Here is a 22,402-nt window from a genome sequence, read left to right on the forward strand (position 1 = left end):
TGGTTTTCTTATGACAGCACATGCACAATAGCATACAAGATGTGGTGGGCAGAGTGACCCTCAGTCAACCAGATGGAGGGAAGCACCCACCAAAGAAAGACTCATCAACAATCAAAACCCAAATACATCCAGGGAGTCAACATAAACTGCATCCCAAGAGCAGCCAGTTTGGGAGATCAAGGAGACTGTACCACTGAATCTCACAAGTCTCCTACCATAGAAGCTCACACCAAAAACTCAGGGAGTCAGAGGAGATCAATTTAAGAAGCAGAGGCTACCAAGAAGAGTCTCACAAACAACATGAAGAGAAATAATTAAACCACAAACAAAAGGAAAGGAGGAAGCCTTAAAAAGAATGGTAAATAAAATAGAGGCAAGTCAACTATCAGAATAGAGTTCAGAGCAATGGTTATAAGGAAGCTCAATGAGCTCACTGTAAATTACCAAGAACTGCAGGGAAATTACAAGGAATTACTACAAACTATATCATCATGAAAAAGGAAATAGAAACCATCAGCAAGAGCCAAGAGGAAATGAAGAATGCAATTTCTGATGGAAGAACATGGTAGAAAAAATCAAAAGAAGGGTAGATGAAGCAGAGGATCAAATCAACAAGTTGGAGGACAAGGTAGAAAAAACACCCAGAAAGAGCAAGAAAAGGAAAAAAGACTCAGAAACAAAGAAGAGGTGTTAAGGAACTGAAAGAAATATGAAACATAACAATATCCATATAATAGGAATGCCAAAAGGAGAAGAAGAGCAAGGGATGGCAAACCTGCTTGAAAAAGTAATGATGGAAAATGTCCCTAATTTGATGAGAGGAAAAGTCACACAAATCCAGGAAACACAGAGGGTCCCAATGAAGAAGAAGCAAAAGAGGCCCACTCCAGGGCATCATAATTAAAATCACAAAATTCCAAGACAAAGAAAGAATCTTAAAGGCTGCAAGGGAGAAACAGGAAGTAACATACAATGGAGCCCCAATAAGGCTAGCAGCTGACTTCTCAATGGAAATGCTATAGGCCAAAATGAAATGGCAAGAAATATTCCAAGTAATGAAAACCAAAGGCCTGCAACCAAGACTACTCAATCCAGGAAGGCTCTCAATTAAAATGGAAGGTGAAATAAGGAGTTTCCCAGAAAAAAAGAAGGCTCAAAGAATACACCTCCTCCAAACCAGCACTGCAAGAGATGCTAAAGGGACTGCTTTAAGAAAAGGAAAAAAAAGAGTGAGTGAGAGAGAGAGAGAAGCACAGGTATGAAGGAAGTTAAAGAGCAATGAATAAGTACCTATCAATAATAACCTTAAATGTAAATCAATTAATTGATTCAATCAAAAGATATAGAATAGCTGAATGGATAAGAAATCATCATCCACTCATATTCTGCCTAAGAGACCCACCACAGAACAAAAGGCCTGCACAGACAGAAAGCAAAGGGCTGGAAAAAATATTCCAAGAAAATGGACAGGAAAAAAAAAAAACAGGGTAGCAATACTCATATCAGACAAAATAGACTTCATAACAAGGGCCATAAAAAGAGACCCAGAAGGTCACTTCATAATACTCAAAGGAAGAACACACAAAGAAGACATAAACATTGTAAACATACATGCACTAAACATAGGAACACCCGAATATATAAGGAAGATCTTGGAGGACTTCAAGAAAGATATTGACAGCAACACAATTATGGTAGGGGATTTTAACACCCCAGTGTCAAAAATGCATAGATATTTCAAACAAAATATCAACAAAGATATTGTGGCATTGAACAATGCCCTAGATCAAATGTACTTAGCTGATATATATAGAACCTTTCATTCCAAGGAGGCAAAGTACATTGTTTTCAAATGCACATGAAAAATTTTCATTTTTAATATTTAGTATTTTGTGATTAAGTAAATTACTAGAGAAAAACACTAAAAATATTTAATAACTAATTGACAAAGAGGTTCACATATACTTACTGTGCTGTAGAATGTTCATGAAACTGTTTTATAAAAAAATAAACAATTTCAACTTTTGACTCAACAATTTATCTCTGTGTGTGTGTTTCTCTCATACAGTTCCCTTACCCCAAATGATTACAATCTCATGTGCAGATTTTTTGTCACCTCAGTGGCTAGACTTCCTCTCTCAAAGTATAGAGATACAGGAAGCCATTGTGAACAAGGAGTGGAAAATTAGAGAAAATAGTGGATAATTCCAAAAAGTTCTTGCTAATGCATAGGAGCACAAGCTTCTCCATTCTTTCCTCCCCTTAGAGTTAACTTCCAGAGCTACAATTCTAGCTCTTACCACTAGAAGGAATTTATCTACATTGAGTACTCTTTTCTTTTTTTAAGAGGTAAGTACATGATTTGTTTTTTCTACTCTCATTACAATGACTCACAAAACTCTGCCATTTCCTTTATATTTTCCAGGTCTTGTTTTCTTTTTTGTATCATCTTCCTGGGATGGCCTGGAGTAAATTCCAGCCATGAACTATTTTGAGAAAGAACACTTTGTTATGATGCCCTAGTTTAAGAAAATCCCACATATTGCAGCAAGAATTTAGTAAAACTGTGCTTGGAGTGGTCATCCTTATTGCATGGAGCTCAATTCCAGTCTGTCTCTCCAGTTAACATCTGAATGCCTGCAGATAAGCTCAAGTACCACATTAAGCCTCAGCAACCTTGGAAAGCTGGTGATTTTGATATCAGAGTCACCTTGTGAAGAACACATGAAAGAACAGATACAATGTAGCAAGTACAGTCCCTGGACCAATAGCTGGCACTCAAAGTTCTCTGGGTTTGCAGAATGAGGGAACACAGTGTAGTGCAGCCAACACAGAGACTGGCATTCAGAGTTCCCTGTGTTTAGATACAAGTATCTAGGCTCCAGGCCTCCTGACTCTAGTTGGTCTTCTCTGCAGGGGTGGTTCAGTTGGAAACAATTCCCTGGGTGTTAGCTGGTAGCAAGCTAAGGGGGTATTAGGAACAGGAAGTAAAGTATCCTCTGTTTCCCAGAGCTTTCTTTCTCTATGCCTTTAAGGAAGGGACTTCCTGTAAAGATTCCATCTTGTTCCTCTGGCTCTGAGGAAATTGTTTGGGACCAGCTCTTATCTTCCTCGGCAGCCCACCTTGATCTTCAAACATCCAGCTCCAGACTCCACAGATTCTCCTCACAAATACCTTGTGAGGACACTGGTGACAGATCACTGCCTTCAGACCACACAACAGGTGAGTTAGTTGGCATGAGACCTTCACCTCAGATCCTCACTGGGCTGGAGTGGTTCTGGGTTCCCTCCCCACCACAGTCAATGGGACACCTAGACTACCTCCATTTTAGAAGAGGGTTGATGATGGCCAACCTAATTTCTATGCTCTTGAGGAAATGGGCCAAGTGGGCCCTGACATATCCATTCTATTTCCACACAGAAAACCTCCCCTCCTATGGATGTAGCTGAATTTTTTTATTTCCCTTCTTGAGGGGAAAGACCTGATTCATGTGTTCCTCTTAGGACCAGGGTTTGGATAATGGGGAGGATCACCTAGGTTGGGGGGATTTGGTGTAAATTAACATTTTTTTCGATTCATACCGAAGGTGGGGAAAGACAGAAAACCCACCATTACCCTTGAATCTCACATCAGCTATTCAGAGTAGATTCTGTTACCCCACAGCAATTTATTGAAGCTTGCTTTATGGCCCAGCATATGACTTATTCTGGAATGTTTCCTGTGTGGTTGTTGTGTGCATTGTTTTATGTTACTTTGTTAATTTACTTAAATCACATTTTTAAATCTTCATGTACCTGAAATTTTGTTTTCCATGTTGTATGTAAATCAATGAGCTGTGTTAAAATCTCCCACTGTGACCATGGATTTGTCATTTCTCCATTTACTTCTACTAGTTTTTGTTTTACATGTTTTGCTGTATAGTAAGACATACATACAAATTTAGAATTTTGTATTAATATCTTCTTATTGCATTGAGCCTGTTATAATAAAGAAATTTCATTCTTTCCCTTAGTAATTTTTTAAAAACTACCTTTTCTTTTACTAACACAATACCAGCTCTCAAGAGATTATTGTGTAAATAATATACATTTTGCCAAATTATTGACTCAAATTTTCTAGATTATTAAATTATGCATGTATCTCTTTAAAGGACCATCTGACAGAATTTTTTAAAAAACTCATTCTTATAATATTTGTTTTCCTGTTTGGAATATTTAGTCTGAAACTATTAATGTAAATATAGATGCAAATTGGTTTATATATACCATATTACTGTACATTTCTTTTTGCCTGTCCTAAGTCACTTTCTTCTCCTTTTATTTGAAATGACTAATGCATTTAACTATTAAATTGTTTCCTCATTTGGCTAGATACTTGGACATTCTTTTCCCATTTTTGTAGTATTTACTCTTAAAATTACAATATATGTTTGTACACTGCTTTTCCACAGTCAAATGTAAAATAGTCTCTTAAAGATCCTCACAAAATGAAGGGACCTTGGAACAGTTTGATTCCATTCAATGCCTACCAATTTATTGCCATACACTTTAATCCTATATATATTTAACCCCCCAGAATAAATTACTTCCATCATGCTATCACCTTTAACAGGAATCTAAACAACAAAACAAAACAAAAAACTAGCAAAATATAACCAAAGACACTGAAATAGGGGATAGTCTGACAGTGGCCAGAGGGGAGAGAAGAGGGAATTTCAGGGGGGAATGGGTAGGGATTACAGGAACAAATTTGGAGGACACATGGACAAAAACTAGGGGTGGGGGGTAATGGGGGGAAGGGGGGAGGGTTGGGTGGAGGGGCTGGAACGGGAGTAGGGGGGAGAAAACTGTACTTGAACAATGATTGAAATAAAAAAAAAATTACTTCCATCATGCTATACAATAAGCATTCATTTAGATTTGCCTATACAGTCACACATGTCTTTAGACTTCCTTTCCTGCATCTATGTGCTTCCATCTGAGATTATATTTCTTCTTCTTGAAGAAGAATCCTTAATTTTTCTTTTAGTTTGAGTCTTCTGGTCACAAATATCCCCAGTTATTGTTATGTTAACATCATTATGAAATGTATGCCTTTTCTTTCTTTTTTAAAAGATTTTATTTATTTATCTTCAGAGATGGAAGGGAGGGAGAAAGAGAGAGAGAGAGAGAGAGAGAAACATCAATGTGTGGTTGCTGGGGGTCATGGCCTGCAACTCAGGCATGTACCCTGACTGGGAATCAAACCTGTGACACCTTGGTTTGCAGCCTTAGCTCAATCCACTGAGCTACTCCAGCCAGATGCATGCCTTTTCTTTAAGAATTTTTTCCTTAAAGCATAATTTTCTTCTATTAATATTGTTAAACTGACTTGATATCTTGTTGCTTTTGGAACTTCCATAACCAAAATCTCTTCAAATACCACTTCTGCACTGTTCCCTCTCCTTCTTACTGGGGCACAAATTAAATATGGGTTAGATTATTCACTACATCTCTAATTTTCTTCCCTTCTCTTTTGGTATTCTCCATATTATGTCTCTCCAGACATTATTCTTGATATTTTCACAAGACTTCTCTTTCATTTCTCTAATTGCTGTTTTAAGGCAAGAACTCATCTTTGACCTTTGAACCATAACACTAAACTTTCAGGGTAGATTTTATTTTCTCCTTAGAGCAGAGGAGGGGAGTGAGAGTTAAAGATAATAAACAACTTGTCCCAGGTCACCTAGCTTGTAAGGGGCAGAACTGGGGCTAACATTACAAATTAAACTCAACACCTAAACCCTTTATTTTGTACTTTTCTTCTTGGCTATGAATATTCCTGATCTCTCATCTCCCAGGACGTGGAACCACAGTGAAGTCTTGTGATGTGTTTCATTTTAGATTATAAAAATCAGTAATATTTCCTCATTAGCCACGATATCTCCCCAGGACTTTTTCTGGCATTGGGACCATTGATGTGTTGTTCTTAATTTCAGGGCATAATACCCAAGGCAACACCATAGATAGAAGATCAGGCTGGGGTATGTACCGAAGGAGATATATCAATTTGTCTGAACACATCAGTTCTGGCATTCTTCCTTCATCCCACAAGCAACAAGATAGAGATTCTACAACAAGTGATGCTTATGTGGACACCCAAGTAAGATAGTAAGTGACCAGTCAGCATGACTGAAATGTACCCACGAGTGGAATAGATAACCTTGTAATTAAGCATGTCATTCTTCTCTCCAACCTAGAAAAATGAGGAATGAAAGAATCAGATTAGTGGTTGAGAAAACTTTATTTTAGCCTTGGTATCAGTGAAATAAATGTGTATAGAAGACTTTCTGAGCATATATGGACTACTTCTTTCTTTCCACTGACCCACAGCATGCCCTATGCACATTATCATCAGAGAGCCTATTTTCAGAAATGGAACCAAACCCACATTAAGATGGAGAGAGAGCAAAATCCTCCAGAGACAAAAATGGAGAAGAGGCAGGATAAGACCTCAGGAACCTGGTTCAAGATCACTGTGAGTGTCCTGGAAAAGTGGACCTAATATGTAGAAGGTGAACAGAGGGAGTTGTGCTGGATTTGTGTAGAGATACGAGGCACCTTTCTGGGGCAAAAGTGTTGCTAATGTGTTTTGTTATTACTAGGAGTTAACAACCTAGGTCATCTAAGGGCATACTAAGAGAAGCAATATAAAGGGAACAGACAGACTGAAAGGAGAATGGGACAGGTAATCTAAAAGCAAAAGGGAAAACTACTGCCAAGGAGATGGAGCAGCTTCACATTGGAAGGCACAGTTTGGCCCAACCTGAATGTTGGAGGACGTTAAATCTCTGGGGTCCTTTTGAAAGGTTCAGTCCAGGTCTGACTTAGGTAGGGTCTCTTGAAACTTTATAAAAGGTAATACATGTTAAACATCTTAAGTTGATTATTTGAGAAAAACTATTTGAATGTAAAGAATGGTATTTAGAAAACCCATGCCTGGTACAAAAGTTAGTAATAATAGATATTGTCTTATCTTTTTTTTTTTTAATTTATTTTATTTTTTTTATTTCAATCATTGTTCAAGTACAGCTTTCTCCCCCCTACTCCCGTTCCAGCCCCTCCACCCAACCCTTCCCCCTTCCCCCCATTACCCCCCACCTCTAGTTTTTGTCCATGTGTCCTCCAAATTTGTTCCTGTAATCCCTACCCATTCCCCCCTGAAATTCCCTCTTCTCTCCCCTCTGGCCACTGTCAGACTATCCCCTATTTCAGTGTCTTTGGTTATATTTTGCTAGTTTTTTGTTTTGTTTTGTTTTGTTGTTTAGATTCCTGTTAAAGGTGATATCATGTGGTATTTGTCTTTCACTGCCTGGCTTGTTTCACTTAGCATAATGCTTTCCAGCTCCATCCATGCTGTTGCAAAGGGTATGAGCTCCTTCTTCTTTCTGCTGCATAGAATTCCATTGTGTAAATGTACCATAGTTTTTTGATCCATTCATTTACTGATGGGCATCTAGGTTGCTTCCAGCACCTAGCTATTGTAAATTGTGCTGCTATGAACATCGGGGTGCAAAGGATCTTTTGTATTGGTGTTTTAGTGTTCTTAGGATAGAGTCCCAGCAATGGAATTGCTGGGTCAAAAGGCAGATCCATTTTTAGTTTTCTGAGGAAGTTCCAAACTGCTTTCCATAATGGTTGTACCAGTCTGCAGTCCCACCAACAGTGCACTAGGGACCCCGTTTCTCCACATCCTCTCCAACACTTGTTGTTTGTTGCTTGGTTTATGATGGCCATTCTGACTGGTGTGAAGTGGTATCTCATTGTGGTTTTAATCTGCATCTCTCTGATGGCTAGCTATATTGAACATCGCTTCATGTGTCTTTGGATTTTCTGTATGCCCTCCTTGGAGAATTGTCTGTTCAAGTCCTTTGCCCATTTTTTAACTGGGTTACTTGTCTTCTTAGAGTGGAGTCGCGTAAGTTCTTTATATATTTTGGAGATTAAACCCTTGTCTGAGGTATCATTAGCAAATATGTTTTCCCATACAGTTGGTTCTCTTTTTATTTTGATACTGTTTTCCTTAGCTGTGCAAAAGCTTTTAATTTTGATGAGGTCCCATTTGTTTATTCTTTCCTTTATGTCCCTTGCTCTAGGAGACAAGTCAGTAAAAAAGTTTCTGCGTGAAATATCTGAGATTTTCCTACCTACGTTCTCTTCTAGGACTTTAATGGTGTCACGCTTTATATTTAAGTCTTTTATCCACCTTGAATCTATTTTTGTATAAGGTGTAAGTTGGTGCTCAAGTTTCATTTTTTTGCACGTGGCTGTCCAGTTCTCCCAACACCATTTGTTGAAGAGGCTATTTTTATTCCATTTTATGTTGCTGCTTCCTTTGTCAAATATTAATTGACCGTAGAGGCTTGGGTTTATTTCTGGGCTCTCTGTTCTGTTCCATTGGTCCATGTGCCTGTTTTTATGCCAGTACCAGGCTGTTTTGATTACAGTGGCCTTGTAGTATAGTTTAGTGTTGGGTATTGTGATCCCTCCTACTTTACTCTTCTTTCTCAAAATTGCAGCAGCTATTCGGGGTCGTTTATGGTTCCATATAAATTGTTGAAGTGTTTGTTCTATGTCTGTGAAATATGCCATTGGTACTTTAATAGGTATTGCATTGAATGTGTAGATTGCTTTTGGTAGTATGGACATTTTAATGATATTAATTCTTCCAACCCATGAACACGGTATATGTTTCCATTTGTTTGTGTCTTCCTTGATTTCTCTCCTCAGTGTTATGTAGTTTTCTGAATACAGGTCTTTTACCTCTTTGGTTAGGTTTATTCCTAGGTATTTTATTTTCCTTTTTGCTATTTCAAATGGGATTTTTTTCTTGATTTCTGCTTCTGCTGTTTCATTGTTGGTGTACAGAAATGCCTTTGATTTCTGGATATTGACTTTGTATCCCGCTGTTTTACCAAATTCATTTATTAGGTCAAGCAGTTTTTTGGTGGAGTCTATAGGATTTTCTATGTACACTATCATGTCATCTGCAAACAGTGACAGTTTTGTTTCCTCCTTTCCGATTTGGATTCCTTTTATTTCTTTGTCTTGTCTGATTGCTGTGGCTAGAACCTCCAGTACTATATTGAATAGAAGTGGTGAAAGGGGACATCCTTGTCTTGTTCCTGTTCTTAGTGGAAAAGATTTTAATTTTTGCCCATTGAGTATAATGTTGGCTGTAGGTTTCTCATATATGGCCTTTATTATGTTGAGGAATGCTCCCTCTATTCCCACTTTACTGAGTGTTTTTATCATAAATGGGTGCTGTACCTTATCAAATGCTTTTTCTGCATCTATCTATATGATCATGTGGTTTTTGTCTTTGCTTTTGTTTATGTGATGTATTACATTTACTGATTTGCGTATATTGTACCATCCTTGCATACCTGGAATGAATCCAACTTGGTCATGGTGTATGATCTTCTTAATGTACTGTTGGATGCGGTTTGCCAGTATCTTGTTGAGGATTTTAGCGTCAATGTTCATCAGCGATATTGGCCTGTAGTTTTCTTTCTTTGTTGTGTCTTTATCTGGTTTTGGGATTAAGATGATGTTGGCCTCATAAGAAGAGTTTGGTAGTCTTCCATCATTTTGGATTTTTTGAAATAGTCTGTGAAGGATAGGTGTTAGTTCTTCCTTAAATGCTTTGTAGAATTCTCCTGTGAAACCATCTGGTCCAGGGCTTTTGTGTGTTGGGAGTTTTGGGTTACTGCTTCGATTTCTTTTGCTGTTATTGGTTTGTTGAGGCTTTCTGCTTCCATTTTATTGAGTTTTGGAAGGTTATATTTTTCTAGAAATTTGTCCATTTCATCTAGGTTTTCAAATTTCTTGGCATACAGCTCTTTGTAGTAATTTGTTACAATCCTTTGTATTTCTGTGGTATCTCTTGTAATCTCTCCTCTTTCATTTCTGATTGTGTTTATTTGGGTTTTCTCTCTTTTTTTCTTGATGAGTCTGCTTAAAGGCTTGTCGATTTTTTTTATCTTTTCAAAGAACCAACTCTTGGATTCATTGATCTTTAGAATTGTGCTTTTAGTCTCTATGTCATTTAATTCTGCTCTGATCTTGGTTATTTCCTTCTTTCTGCTTGCTCTGGGCTGTCTTTGTTGTTGTTCCTCGAGTTCTTGTAGATGTAGGGTTAGGTTGTTTGTTTGAAATGTTTCTAAGTTTTTTAGGTGGGCCTGTATCGCTATGATCTTCCCTCTCAGGACTGCCTTGGCTGTGTCCCATAAGTTTTGGGTTGTTGTGAGTTCGTTTTCATTTGTTTCCAAAAACCGTTTGATTTCTTCCCTAATATCATTCTTGACCCATTCATTGTTTAATAGCATGCTGTTTAATCTCCATGAATTTGAGTGTTTTGGGTTTTTTTCCTTGGGGTTGGTTTCTAGTTTCAGTCCCTTGTGATCCGAGAAATTGCTTGGTATGATTTCAATTTTTTTGAAATTGTTGAGGCTTGTTTTGTGTCCTATCATGTGGTCAATCTTTGAAAATGTTCCATGTACATTTGAAAAATGTGTATTTAGCTTCTTTGGGATGGAGGGTTCTGTAAATATCAGTAAAGCCCAGCTCGTCTAGGGTATTGTTCAATGCCACAATATCTTTGTTGATGTTTTGTTTGGAAGATCTGTCCATTTTTGATAGAGGGGTGTTAAAATCCCCCACAATAATTGTGTTGCTGTCCATATCTTTCTTGAAGTCCTCTAAGATTTTCTTTATGTATTTAGGTGCTCCTATGTTGGGTGCATATATATTTACTATGTTTATGTCAGATATTGTCTTATCTTAAACAATTATTTTAAAGGGTGAAAAGAATATCTGAAAGGAAAGTACAGTTGGGTTTTATCTTACTCTTAGATTCCATTATGTCACTCTTCTATCTTTCCTTTGGCTCCTAGATTCCATTTGGCATAAAATATGATGAGAAGTGGCTGCTGAATTTGATTCAGGAGCAATGCAGCATCCCCTTCACTCCAGTCGAAGTAAGAGGGGACAGTGAGGTGGATAAGAAGAAACAGGGCAGATGAGCAGTGGCTCTGGTCTCATATTCTGCTTCTCTTGTCACTCTCCTTATAGTTTCACTATGAGAAAATGCAGGCCCAGTTCTTTGTTGAGAATGCTAGTGTTGCCTTTGCACTGAAGAATGTCAACAACAAGATTCTGGATGAGGATAATGAGATGGTGTGTGTCAAAGGCATGACCGGGGTTAGCTAGGGGCAAGAGGGCAGGACAGGGATAAGGTCTTGCTTGATACCAAGGCTCAGATTTCCTGGTGCTTACTCAGCCCCTCTTGTATTTCCTGCAGATATCTATCTTTGTCAACCCCTCTGATGCCCCCTAGTCTGTGCAGAAGGAGCTGAAATCAGAAAAGGAGAAGTTGGTTAACGTAATGCAGACTCAAGACCAGTTGTGTGTCTACATCCAGACCCACCTCTTCTTCCTCCACCTATTGCACTCCTTCACCACTTCAGATCCAGAGCCACTGAACCCCATGGGGTAATGACAAGGGGCAGTAAATTGGATTTGTTAGAAAATGAAGAGACTTGGGGTACAGATCATCTTAGGGCTCTCTTTCTCAGGTCCATATGGTTCTTCCCCATAATTACAGGTGAAGTTGGTAGGGGAATTGGACCAGGGCAAAGGGCTGGAGCCAGAAGAGATGAGTGCAAATGGAAAACCCCTATGCACCACCTTCCCAGATAATTCAACCAACATAAGGTTAGTGGTACTTTCTTTCACCATGTGTTAGCCTGAGCTATGCTTCATAGTGCCTGTTTTCTGGAGACAGCAAATAGTTCTTCTGGGAAGACCACAGGCCTTTCCTCTCTTCTCTGTGTCCCTCACCTGTGCTTAGAGATATCTTTTTCTTCCTGTGATCTTCTCTCCTGTTTGCTTGGCCTGAGGTCTATTTCCCACTTCCCTGCATCCAGCCTTCTCATCCATGCCCTCCCAACAATGTGCTCTAGGAAACAAGGCATCCCCTTTTCAACAGTACCAGGTGTGACCAGCCTTGAGTCATATACTGGTACTCTGGACAGAGAAGGGTCCTCCAGCTCAGAGCTTTCAGCCCAGAGCCAGCTGAGACAGGCCATCCTACTCCAAGCTGAGATAAGGTATACATCTCATGCCCTGAGATGAAACTGCTTATTCTTGCTCCAAAAGGGTCTCCCCTCCAATCCCAGGCTGAGATGGGGATATTCCCACCTAATGCTGAGGGCCAAGTTCTTAGGTGACTGCCATAATGACCTCTATTCCTCTGGACCAATGCTCATGACTTGGGCTATCCTTGGTAGAAACTAGGGTTCCCTGAACTGGTGCCAGAAGTGAGCAGTCCCCAGTGAGTGTAGGACTTCTGGAGGAGGCAGCAGTGGAAGGTAGAGGGCAGAGGGGGTTGAGGAGACAGAAGGAGAGTCCTCTTAGGGGCACTGCCCCTCCCTCCACCCATCACATCACCTGCCTGGTCCTTCAGAGGAACCCTGGGTACCTACACACAGGTAGGATTCCTCAGACAAGGAACCAACCAGCACAGGTGCATGGGGACCCTGAGGAGAGAAGGTGGTGATCATAAGAGGGGATCACAGACCCCCAACTCTATGCTGAGCTTGAGTGTGACCCTTTACTCCTCAGGACAATCTTCTTCCCCATGACACCCACAAACTGCTGCAGTTCTCATGCCCAGCTCATGCAGAACTCCCATATATGACTTGCATCCAATGGGTTCCCTGCCCATTAGGTGCATTATTTCTATTCCTACCTCAGGGCCCAGGGCCAGCCAAGGGCAGATGAAGAAAAGGGCTGCTACAGGAAGGCCATGTCCCTTTTCTTCTCTCTTCTTCTCTTACCCCCACCTCCAGGGCAGAACATCTTTCCCTTCCTTTTGCTTTGCTTTCTCTTTCTCCCTTTGTCTCTATACCCCTATGTCTCCCCAGTCTCCCCATTCTCCCCTCCTATCTCACTCTCTTTCTGTCTTCTTCCTCCTCCCTTTCCTTTTCTGCCTCCTAATCCCTCCCCCAGTGAGGTAGCAGAGCCCTGGGCTCCCATCCCATTCCCTCTTGTCTCTGGAGCTTTCACTGGGGACCAGGAGGAAGAAAAGCAGGGAGAGGGAAGAAACCCTGGAATCTGGGATCAGCAAGAAGCCTTTTCTGGCACTGGAATGGAGACAGGGCACCTGGGTGGGAGCTACTCAGCAGGATGGAGAGGGAGAGGGGGAGGGAAGATCAGCACTCTTTACATGGGTCAATGCATGGGGAAGATTCCCAGGTCCCTGGAAGGTTGGGATACTGGAATATAGATGGAACACATTGGGCTATATGTTTGGTGTAGGTGAGCTTGCTCCAATGAGGCAGGGCTACTCTCCAGATTCACTTATGTTTCTGTTTTGTCTTGATTTTGGCAGCTCCATCTTGGAACTCTTCCCCAAGTTATTATGCCTGGTAAGTGTATCTCTCAATCACTGACTCCTATAAGTGGCACTGCCACCTCCAACAACCTGCCCTGAACTTCTTTAGGTCTGACCCAAGTTACATTTTTGGATCTGATTTTTAATCACATTGGTGACCAATGTGAGAACTTGTGTCAAAGGCTCTGGACTTTCTTCACACAAGTTCTCCACAGGCTCCAGGGCTCCCATAATAAAGATACAAATGTAGTACTGTCCATTGAATTTCCAGGGCTCTTTTGCACCTGACCTCAGACTTTTACCCTCTCATAGGCCCATTCTTTTCCTGATCATTCAGCACCACCTGCTGGTCTGCAAGGCTGACTTCCTTTTCCCTTTTCCAGGATAGCCAGGAGCCACCTCCACCAACTAATTTGGGGATTGAAGCACACAAGAAGTTACCAACCTGCAGGGTGACGAGGGAGGATGTAGCAGGGTTTTAAGGTGGTGAATGAGGATGTGCTGTCAGCTGTGGTTTTGAGGACTGTTTTGATTTCAGGGAAGCTTCTTTGCATCTGAGGCACTGAAGAATCTAGTGCTGCAATTTCTGCAGCAGTAAGTAGCTCTGGGAACACTAACAATAGGGAGGGCTGGGACTGCTTACTGGGACTCTCACCTCTCATTTGGGTCCCAGTTAACACAGGCAGCTTCTCCCCTTTGCTCCCTCACAGGTATTACATGATCTATGACTCTGGAGACCGACACTATCTTCTTGATGCCTACAATGATGGGGCCTGCTTCTCTTTGACCATTCCCTTCAACCCAAAAGATCCAAACTTGTGAGTATCACAGCTAAGACTCTGCTCCTGGGCTGTGTGGCTTCCCAGCAGACACAGGCCAGTTCATGGCAGCACCCACGCTGGCCAGGTCAACACATCCTGCTCCTCTTTTTCTCCTAGAAGCAACTTGTTTGAGTATTTCAAAAATAACAGGAATATGAAGAACCTCAAGGACCCCAGTGCGTGTAGGATGGGGAAGATTGGGCAGCCAAAGGGGGCATGAAGGGGCCAGTCATAGATCCCTGGGTGTGGCAACCTTGACCTTTGCAGTCCTTCCCCCACAGACCTGCGCTTTCAACTGCTGAAACATACAAAACGTGATGTTGTGTGCTCCCTCTGTGTGTTGCCCAAAGCTCAGCATGACTTCAGCTCCTTCATCTTGGACATGTGGTTCCTGTCAGTGAGAATCTGCTTCTTCCCTTGGGCTGGCCCAGAAAGATGTAGGTGTTTGGGAGGTGTAGATGGTGACTGAGCACCTGCACTCTTTTCTTTTAGGAAAGCATGATCTTTGTCTGTGTCAGTGGAGTGTTCAAGGAAGGTGAGTGTGTGTAGAGCCCCCCCCCTCCAGATGCCCCACTTGTCCCTCCTGCAGCCTGGGACCCCTCTCAGAACTCTCTCAACTTCCCTGACCCCTCCCCTTTTTTCCTGTTCCCTCTGTGTTCTCCTGCTTCCACTCTGCCCCAAACCCATCCTGTTCTGACCTGCACCCATGCCTGTCAGCCCCACACAGCTGAGCTCTTAGGGATACAAGTGTGGGTTTTGGTGGCTTTCATCCCTGATCCTTACTCTGAGAACTTGGGCTAGTTACACGGAACTCTTTTTTCCTCTTTTGCAAATTGGGGCTAATAATGCCCACCTCTTGGGTAGCTGCTAAAAATGAATCGAATGAACTTGTCAAATGGTTGTCCCAGGGCATAGTAGGGTCCATGTCAGTGGGAGAAGATTGTGCCTATCCTTGCCCTCCCCATTCCTGTCACCCTGACTCCCAGTGAACCGCTGTCCCCTTGGGCATGTGTGGAGTCTGACCCTTACTGAGGAATGCAGTGGGAGCTTGTGAAGCATTGTGACTCTTGAGGTGGAATTGTTGTTGTTGTTGTTCTTATTGTTGTTGAAATGGAAGGACAGTCTCAGGGTTGTGTGCGTGCCTTCTCCCGGACCTTCACTGTTACCCCTGCCAGCAGTTCCAGGTGAGTGCTGTGCTCTGGGTGAGAACAGGCAGCCCAGTCTGGGCTCAGGGGTGTGGGAATATAGCAGTGCAGGTTTTGAGTTTTTTTCAGTGTTGTGGGGAGCCAACATGCAGATCCAAGGAACAGTCCAGCATTGGGATTAAGAGTGTGGGCTCTAGAGTTAGAACACTGGATTCTCCTTTTGACCCCAACACTAACTAGATTTATACCTTAGAGAAATCATATGACTTCTCTGTATCTTTCTCTGAAAAAGGGGATTAGATTGTCCTCTCCCTTAGAGTGTTTTACAGACTAAATACAGTGGGGTTAATCCTACAAATCTAGTGAGGCTGGTAGAAAAATCTCTCCAAGTGCTGTCTGTGAGAAGAGCAGAGGTACCAGGCAAGGACTCTATCGATCAGATACAGTTAGTCTATGGAAGGAACCTGGTTTCTTTGTGACAGTAGAAGCAGGATCATTGTTGAGGGTGTGGTGTTGTCCATCCATCAGTTGTCTTAGGGTCCATTTTTGCTCCAGTCTGTGCATCATGAATGATGAACTGTTTGTGAGGGATGTGACCCCTGATGATGCTCAGAGTGTGTATTCCATAGAAGTGCCTAACCCCACCTTCAGCTTTGTGCCCACCCTCTGCAAGGAGCAGCAGGAAATGGTGCAGGTTTTCTCCACCCCGTCTGAGATGAGCCTCCAGTGGTCTCAGAAGTGAGTGATTGGTGTGCATGGGGATAGGAGGGAACTGGGAGAAGCTGAGGACTGAATAATATGAACTTGCAGGTAATTTGTTTTTCTTGTTTATTTCACCTATCACCCTGAACACTTCTTTCTCATTACATATAAGCTACACAATTATGTTTTGAACATAAAGGAGGTATACTCCTTTATGAATTTCATGGGCCTTATTCTTTTATTGACACATTTGGGTTTCAGGAATTTTTCCAACATGCACTGTGCCACAGGGCTTACTGCACTGCATATATCACAATAAATGTGGAGGAATGTTAACATCACACAGGTTATAAAACAGCAGTGTGTGGTCAGTCTCTACTTTGGTTCTAATGGTTGTCTCCTGTCCTTCCTCCACCCTAGGTGTCTTAATGGCAACCACAGGGACTATACCACAGCTGCACAAGTGCTTGCTCTGCCCAAGGTGAAGTCTGGGAATTCAGGCCAAGTGAGCAGAGACTAGGCTACCTGGGGATAAGACTGAGGGCTTCTTGCAGTGCTAATCTCCCAAATTCCCTGCTTTACTTCCTCCAGCCCAAGTACATGATGCCAGAGGAGGCCCTCCCACAGGCTGATCCATGATCCTGAGAGCACAGACTCAACAAGAATCTTTTGGGTGTCATCATCTTCATCCTCACCATCTTTGTTGTGTTTCACCACCACTCTTAGTATATCCCTGTTGGAGTTGGGAAGTCAATACTTACCTGACACTTATCAACCCAAAGGGCTGGTTGTTCTGTGTATTTGTCTCTCCCAGGAACAAATTCTTTGCACAATAAAGAATGACTTTGCATGTTATGTCACATCCCTGCAAAATCTATTCAAGACAAAATCCATTAACTTTTCTATAGAGGAGGAAAGGAAAAGAGAGAGATGGTCAACCAGTACCTGGGGAACAGTGTGGTAAAGATTCAAATTCTGGACGCCCTAAATCTCAGGCCATATGTGCTCCAAATAACTGTGTGGCTTCTGAGGTGGGCATAATGTGTTACCCTGGTAAACCTGGGGAAGTGGTCTGTGCCCCTGGTGTATCAGTCCAATATTTCTTTCAAAATATTTTATTTATGTATTTTTTAGAGAGGGGAAGGGAGAGAGAAAGAGAGGGAAACATCAATGTGTGGTTGCCTCTCACACGCCCCATACTGGGGACCTGGCCTGCAACCCAGGCATGTGCCCTAGACTGGGAAACAAAGCAGTAGCCCTTTGATTTGCAGGCCAGTGCTCAATCCACTGAGCCACACCAGCCAGGGCTCAATCCAATATATTTTTTAGGTGGAGAACAGTATTACTTTCTTGGCCATACAAATCTATTCAAAATTAAAAATCAATCCATTTTGCAAAAACAAGAATAAAACAGTGTTAAAGAGTGCATGAAAACCTAGGAAGAAAAAAATGTCCTCATTTATTGGTTACAGTGGAGTAATATCCTTGACATAAAGTAGAAAATAAAGGAAAAGGAAGTAGTCTAGGTGAGAGTAATTTACTAGAGAGGGTGAGACATTGTATATAGAGACTTTTAAACTTTTTAAAGGGTGAGGAATTATAGCCTCTTTGAAAATCTTCTAAGCATGGTCTATCTCCCCACAAAAACATGTAAATCTATTACCACCTTTTCTCACCCATATTGATAATTTTTTTAAGTTTTTAAAAAGATTTTATTTATTTTTAGACATAGGGTAAGGGAGGGAGAAAGAGAGGGACAGAAATAATCACCATGTGGTTGCCTCTTGCATGCACCCCAGTAGGGACCTGGCCTGCAACCCAGGCTTGTGCCTTAGACTGGGAATCGAACCAGCGACCCTTTGGTTAGCAGGCTGGCACTCAACCACTGAAGCACACCAGCCAGGGCCCATATAGATAATTTTAATAACATTTAATAGTTTCCACAGACTTCTGTGTTCAGAATGCATAATCTAAGATTACTGCAGGTGGTCTGCAGAGTGTTCCTCGGGTCCTGGCATAAATGAGGGAGTACCAGGATGGGTATGGACTGGCAGATAGTGATGCTGCAGTAAGGCTGGGTTTTTCCTGAGTACTCTGGAGGCAAGGAGGTTAGGGTAAGGGTCCCAGCAGTCTCACTTTTTAAGCTGGGTGAGAGATAGCAGAAATGTCTGAGAGAGGTTTCTACCTAAACAAGATGAAAAAGAAGAGAGAGCAGGTTGTCTGGGGAAGCCCAGCAATCACTTCCTTATGATTCTTAGAATATCCCACTATAATGGTATAGAAGAGCCCTATCTGGTTTCCAGTATGAGAACTGATCTTTGACACTACTATGTATCTGGGAGGTGAGTCACTAGGTGGGGATTTTGGGAAGAGATGGGGGGAACCAAGAGATTTTCTCATGTGAGCACCTTGGTCACCTCTCCATCTATATTTTTAGAGTAAGCAACAGTCAGAAGCATGAATGTAGGGAATGAAAGTCTCTGGAAAGTGGCAGCAGGAAGACAAGCTTCTTCCCAATGTCTTGTCAAAGAAGGGATGATCTTCAGTTGTCAGCAAATGTTTTTCCATATTTAATGAATGATTATTTTAATAGGATAAAATATAGAAATTTATTAATGAATTTTGAAATTTGACCCAGAAGGGAAAAAGGGTAGATTATTTACACTAACTGTCCAAGATCTGACAACTAGACTTCTTGGGCTTCTTCCTGAAGATCTCCTTCACAGGTCATTTTGAAAACAGCTGACTGTGTTTTGGAAAGTCTTCTCCCACCCTTTTTCCATAAAATTTTGAAACAAGCTAGAATGTTCTATAAATGAAGTTGTGTGGAGCCCAGAGAAAATATTTTGTGTGCAGTGCCAGAGAACATGAACACTGAGTTTTTTTAACTTCCCTAGGTTGAAACATGTCTCTTAAAAATGAAATTTCATAAATTTCAGTTTTTTGAAGCATACTGATTTTTAAAAAGGAAATAGAGAGAAATGATTGGGAAGAAGATATACAGCCAGGGAGAAGAAGAGAGAAAGCAGAAGAGGCCAAAGTCAATGCCAAGGCTGTTATGGTGGTGGTGGAGTGGAGGGAAGGAAAGGATGGAAACCCTCCAGGGTAACCAGAGAACAAACCCCAACCACAGGGAGGTAAGACCACTTCTGGGCCCTCAGATTAGAGAGGACCCGGCTGAGTGACAAGGGTTTGCAAGCTGGGCCCAGAGGCAACTTGGAGAGGTAGTTCTTTCCATGAGGGGGTGTGTGTGTGTGTGTGTGTGTGTGTGTGTGTGTGTGTGTGGCGGAGGGGGGGCGGCTTGTGAGCTGCTGGATGACGCGGGGCCTCACGTGACCGGGAGCTGCAGAGCGTCGTAGCGTTTGGTGCAGTTGTCACTCCCTTCTGGGTACCAGCTCCCCCGCTGTCCTGCGCACTACGGCCGGGCGTCGGGCCCGTAAAGGCGGAGCAGGTAAGGGCCCTGGTCCCGCGCGGAGGCCAGGGCGGCAGCTGGCCGGGGATCAGTGCAGCAGTCCCTGCTAGCTTTCTCCACTCCCGGCATTCTTAGGGTAGTAAATAGTGACCCCTTGGGGTGCGGGTGCTGGGGCAGCAGGATCCCAGGGAGGGTAGCAGAGCGACCCAGCGATGGGAAGTCATCCCCGAGCTCCTGTAGGAAAATGGTGAAGCGGGTGGAGGGAGAGAGGGCGGGAGATGCGTCCTGGGGAGGGACGTGGCGGCTGCGGGTCAGTGCATAGTATTTGGCGACAGCACCGGCTCCCTCTACCCTGGCCCTCTGCAGGTCTGTGGGTCTGTGGGTCTGTGCCAAGTATCCAGCAGCGCACTCACGGCGAGAATCGAGAAGAGGGGAGACAACAAGGGTAGGCTCAGGTGGGTGCGGGAGACAGTGGTGCGGGGCTGTGCAGAGACCAGTCGGAGACCTACCTTCGCCCAGCCCCCAAGTCCTCCATCCACCGTCACCTGTCCTCCATTTTGGTGCCTGCAGAAGCCTGGGCTTGGATCTCAGGGAAAATGGTGGGTTTGCAGGGACAGAGCAGAGAGAACTGACGGGGAGGAGGCAGAGCTGGTATTGAAGGTCCACTACAGAGTGTAGAGAGCCTCTCAGTGGGGAAACATGAGATTTAAAAAATTAACCTTCGGTATCCAGGACTCTGAAAGATTAGTACTATGGCCTCTGTCCTCGGTGCTGATCAGTCCACCAATAAAATACTCCCTTTTCATCTCTTGTCTCCTAGGAGCAATGGCGTCCAAACAGGAGCAAGCTGTAAAAAATCTCAACGTGGAAAATACCAACCAGGAAAATGACAAAAAGGATGAAAAGGAGCAAGGCTCTAATAAAGGAGAGCCCTTGGCTCTCCCTTTGGAAGCTGGTGAATATTGTGGGCCTAGAGGAAATCGCAGGCGGTACCGTGTTAGGCAGCCCATCCTGCAGTATAGATGGGACGGGGGTCAGAGGCTTGGAGAGCCACAGGCAAGGATGAGACAAGAGAATAGGGAAAGAGCTGGGGATGATATGAGACAGCTGATGGAAAAGCTGAGGGGAAAGCAGTTAAGTCATAGTCTACGAGCAGTTAGCACTGACCCCCCTCACCATGACCATCACGATGAATTTTGCCTTATGCCCTGAATCCTGATGTTTTCCCTGAAGTTAATAGGAAGACACACCTGCTTCCTAAACTTACATGTTTGTGATGTACCTTGCTGTAAACCTTTTGTTGTTAGTTGTTTCTTGTGGGTCTCTACCAGCTTCTGGTTGAATGGTATGCTTTTTCCCCAGCCTGTGAGATTTTGTTAGATGAAGAATTTGACCTATTGCATGGAAAGATGCTTATTATATATTGTGACGTTAATAAAGCAGTTTTAAAAATCAAACTATATTTGTTTTTATTTCAAATTTTATACTTATTTATTTAATACACAAAGACAAAAATGCTTAAATTTAAATATACCAAATGATTAATACTGGGACCCATTTTTGTGAGATGGGTTGATGTGTTTTACATTATCTGTACTTTAAGAATAAATGGAAAATATTTTAATGATCTTATGAAAGCATTAGGGTCACTTAATAAATACTTGGTCATGAATTTTGCATATTTTAGCCAGATGAATGAACCCAGGACTTCCTTATATATTGGGGACTGTATTTGCCTCGCATAACTTTGAAATAAGTTTAGGAGTGTTTGAGCTGTGTTTACCTATTTGACCCACCCCACCTATTAGCATAGTCCCCAAAGATAGGTCTCATCAGTCCAGCATCCCTCTAACTCAGGACTGCAGCATCTGCTGTTCAAGCTGAAATTTCTGCCTGACAAGAGGAAGGTGCTTAACAAAGTAAAATTAATGATTGAGTTAGGAGCTCTTGAGTTTTTGTCTCAGTCCAGTCTCTGAATAAAGTACCCTGGGATATCTAGCTTCATTTCTCTATAAGAGATAACTTGGATTCCTAAATTCATGAAATATCCTGGTGTTTCCAAAGTATCCTAATCTGCCACTTGTGTAAGAATCACCAGAGAGCTTTCTTGAAGATGTGGATGCCTGATCCAACCCTAAATTTCAATTGGGCTCCAGAACTCTCATTTTTAGCAAGCTTCCCTGGTGATTTTGATGCACATTAATGTCTAAAGACCTACTAGTATGCGTATACTTATTATTACCTTAATTCTTAAATTAAAATCATAATAACTAGAAGAACATAAAGGTGGATGCAGTGCAGATAAGCACTAAAATGCAAAGCATGAGAAAATTTAAAAAGACTTTTAGATTTAATACATTAAAATTAACATTGAAACTATACACATTAAACATTTAACAGTGGTTATCTCTTGTTGGATAATGGGTGGTTTCTTCTTTGTACTGAAGTACATTTTTCTTAATGTGGATTACTTGTGATAAAAAGAAATAAAAGCCAATAAGAAGTCCAGACCCCAAAACTCTTCAAAAAATTTACAGATGCAATGGAGGCACTTACAAATTCTCATAGTTAGAACTTAGACATGTAGATATGTAGATTTAATGTTATTTTTGGATATGGTACTCATGTCCTGGTATAATTGTCCCTCCTGTTGAGTGTGGGTGAAATCACTAGGTACTTCCAATCAATATAATACAGAAAAACTGATGTGATGTCACTTCTATAATTGTGTTACAGAAAATTGTGACTTTCATCTTGCTAAGAGACTCCTTCCTTATTCCCCTCAGATCCCAGCTAGCTATGATGAAACAACATGCCATGTTGGAGAGGCCCAGGTGACAAACTACTGAGATTATTTTCCAGTAAACAGCCAGTGAGGAACTGAGAT

General features: G+C 42.0%; 2 protein-coding genes across 7 annotated transcripts in view; both read left to right on the plus strand.

Moving 5' to 3' along the window:
* Positions 1 to 20,972, plus strand: part of LOC114504770 (protein BEX1-like) — a 131,763-nt gene extending 110,791 nt beyond the window's left edge. For 2 of the 6 annotated variants that reach the window (XM_036016592.1, XM_036016590.1), the window contains exon 2: positions 20,336 to 20,972. In XM_036016592.1, the coding sequence (XP_035872485.1) occupies positions 20,341 to 20,727 (387 nt within the window). In that variant the 5' untranslated portion in view covers positions 20,336 to 20,340 and the 3' untranslated portion in view covers positions 20,728 to 20,972. Of the gene's footprint in view, positions 1 to 19,422; positions 19,555 to 19,871; positions 19,971 to 20,335 lie in introns of those variants that run through there. The other 4 variants (XR_003685239.2, XM_028522627.2, XM_028522628.2 and 1 more) reach the window with 4 other exon arrangements.
* Positions 3,025 to 16,285, plus strand: NXF3 (nuclear RNA export factor 3). The gene is given in 16 exon segments (XM_028522717.2): positions 3,025 to 3,223; positions 5,979 to 6,150; positions 6,373 to 6,517; positions 10,935 to 11,018; positions 11,113 to 11,217; positions 11,342 to 11,422; positions 11,645 to 11,754; positions 13,433 to 13,469; positions 13,819 to 13,887; positions 13,974 to 14,029; positions 14,146 to 14,253; positions 14,374 to 14,432; positions 14,538 to 14,653; positions 14,749 to 14,797; positions 15,374 to 15,440; positions 15,957 to 16,285. Coding segments are annotated over 16 exon segments (1,644 nt in total). The 3' UTR covers positions 16,144 to 16,285.
* Positions 20,973 to 22,402: the final 1,430 nt, after the last annotated feature.

Source organism: Phyllostomus discolor, chromosome X (assembly GCF_004126475.2).
Source record: "Phyllostomus discolor isolate MPI-MPIP mPhyDis1 chromosome X, mPhyDis1.pri.v3, whole genome shotgun sequence".
NCBI lineage: Eukaryota > Metazoa > Chordata > Mammalia > Chiroptera > Phyllostomidae > Phyllostomus > Phyllostomus discolor.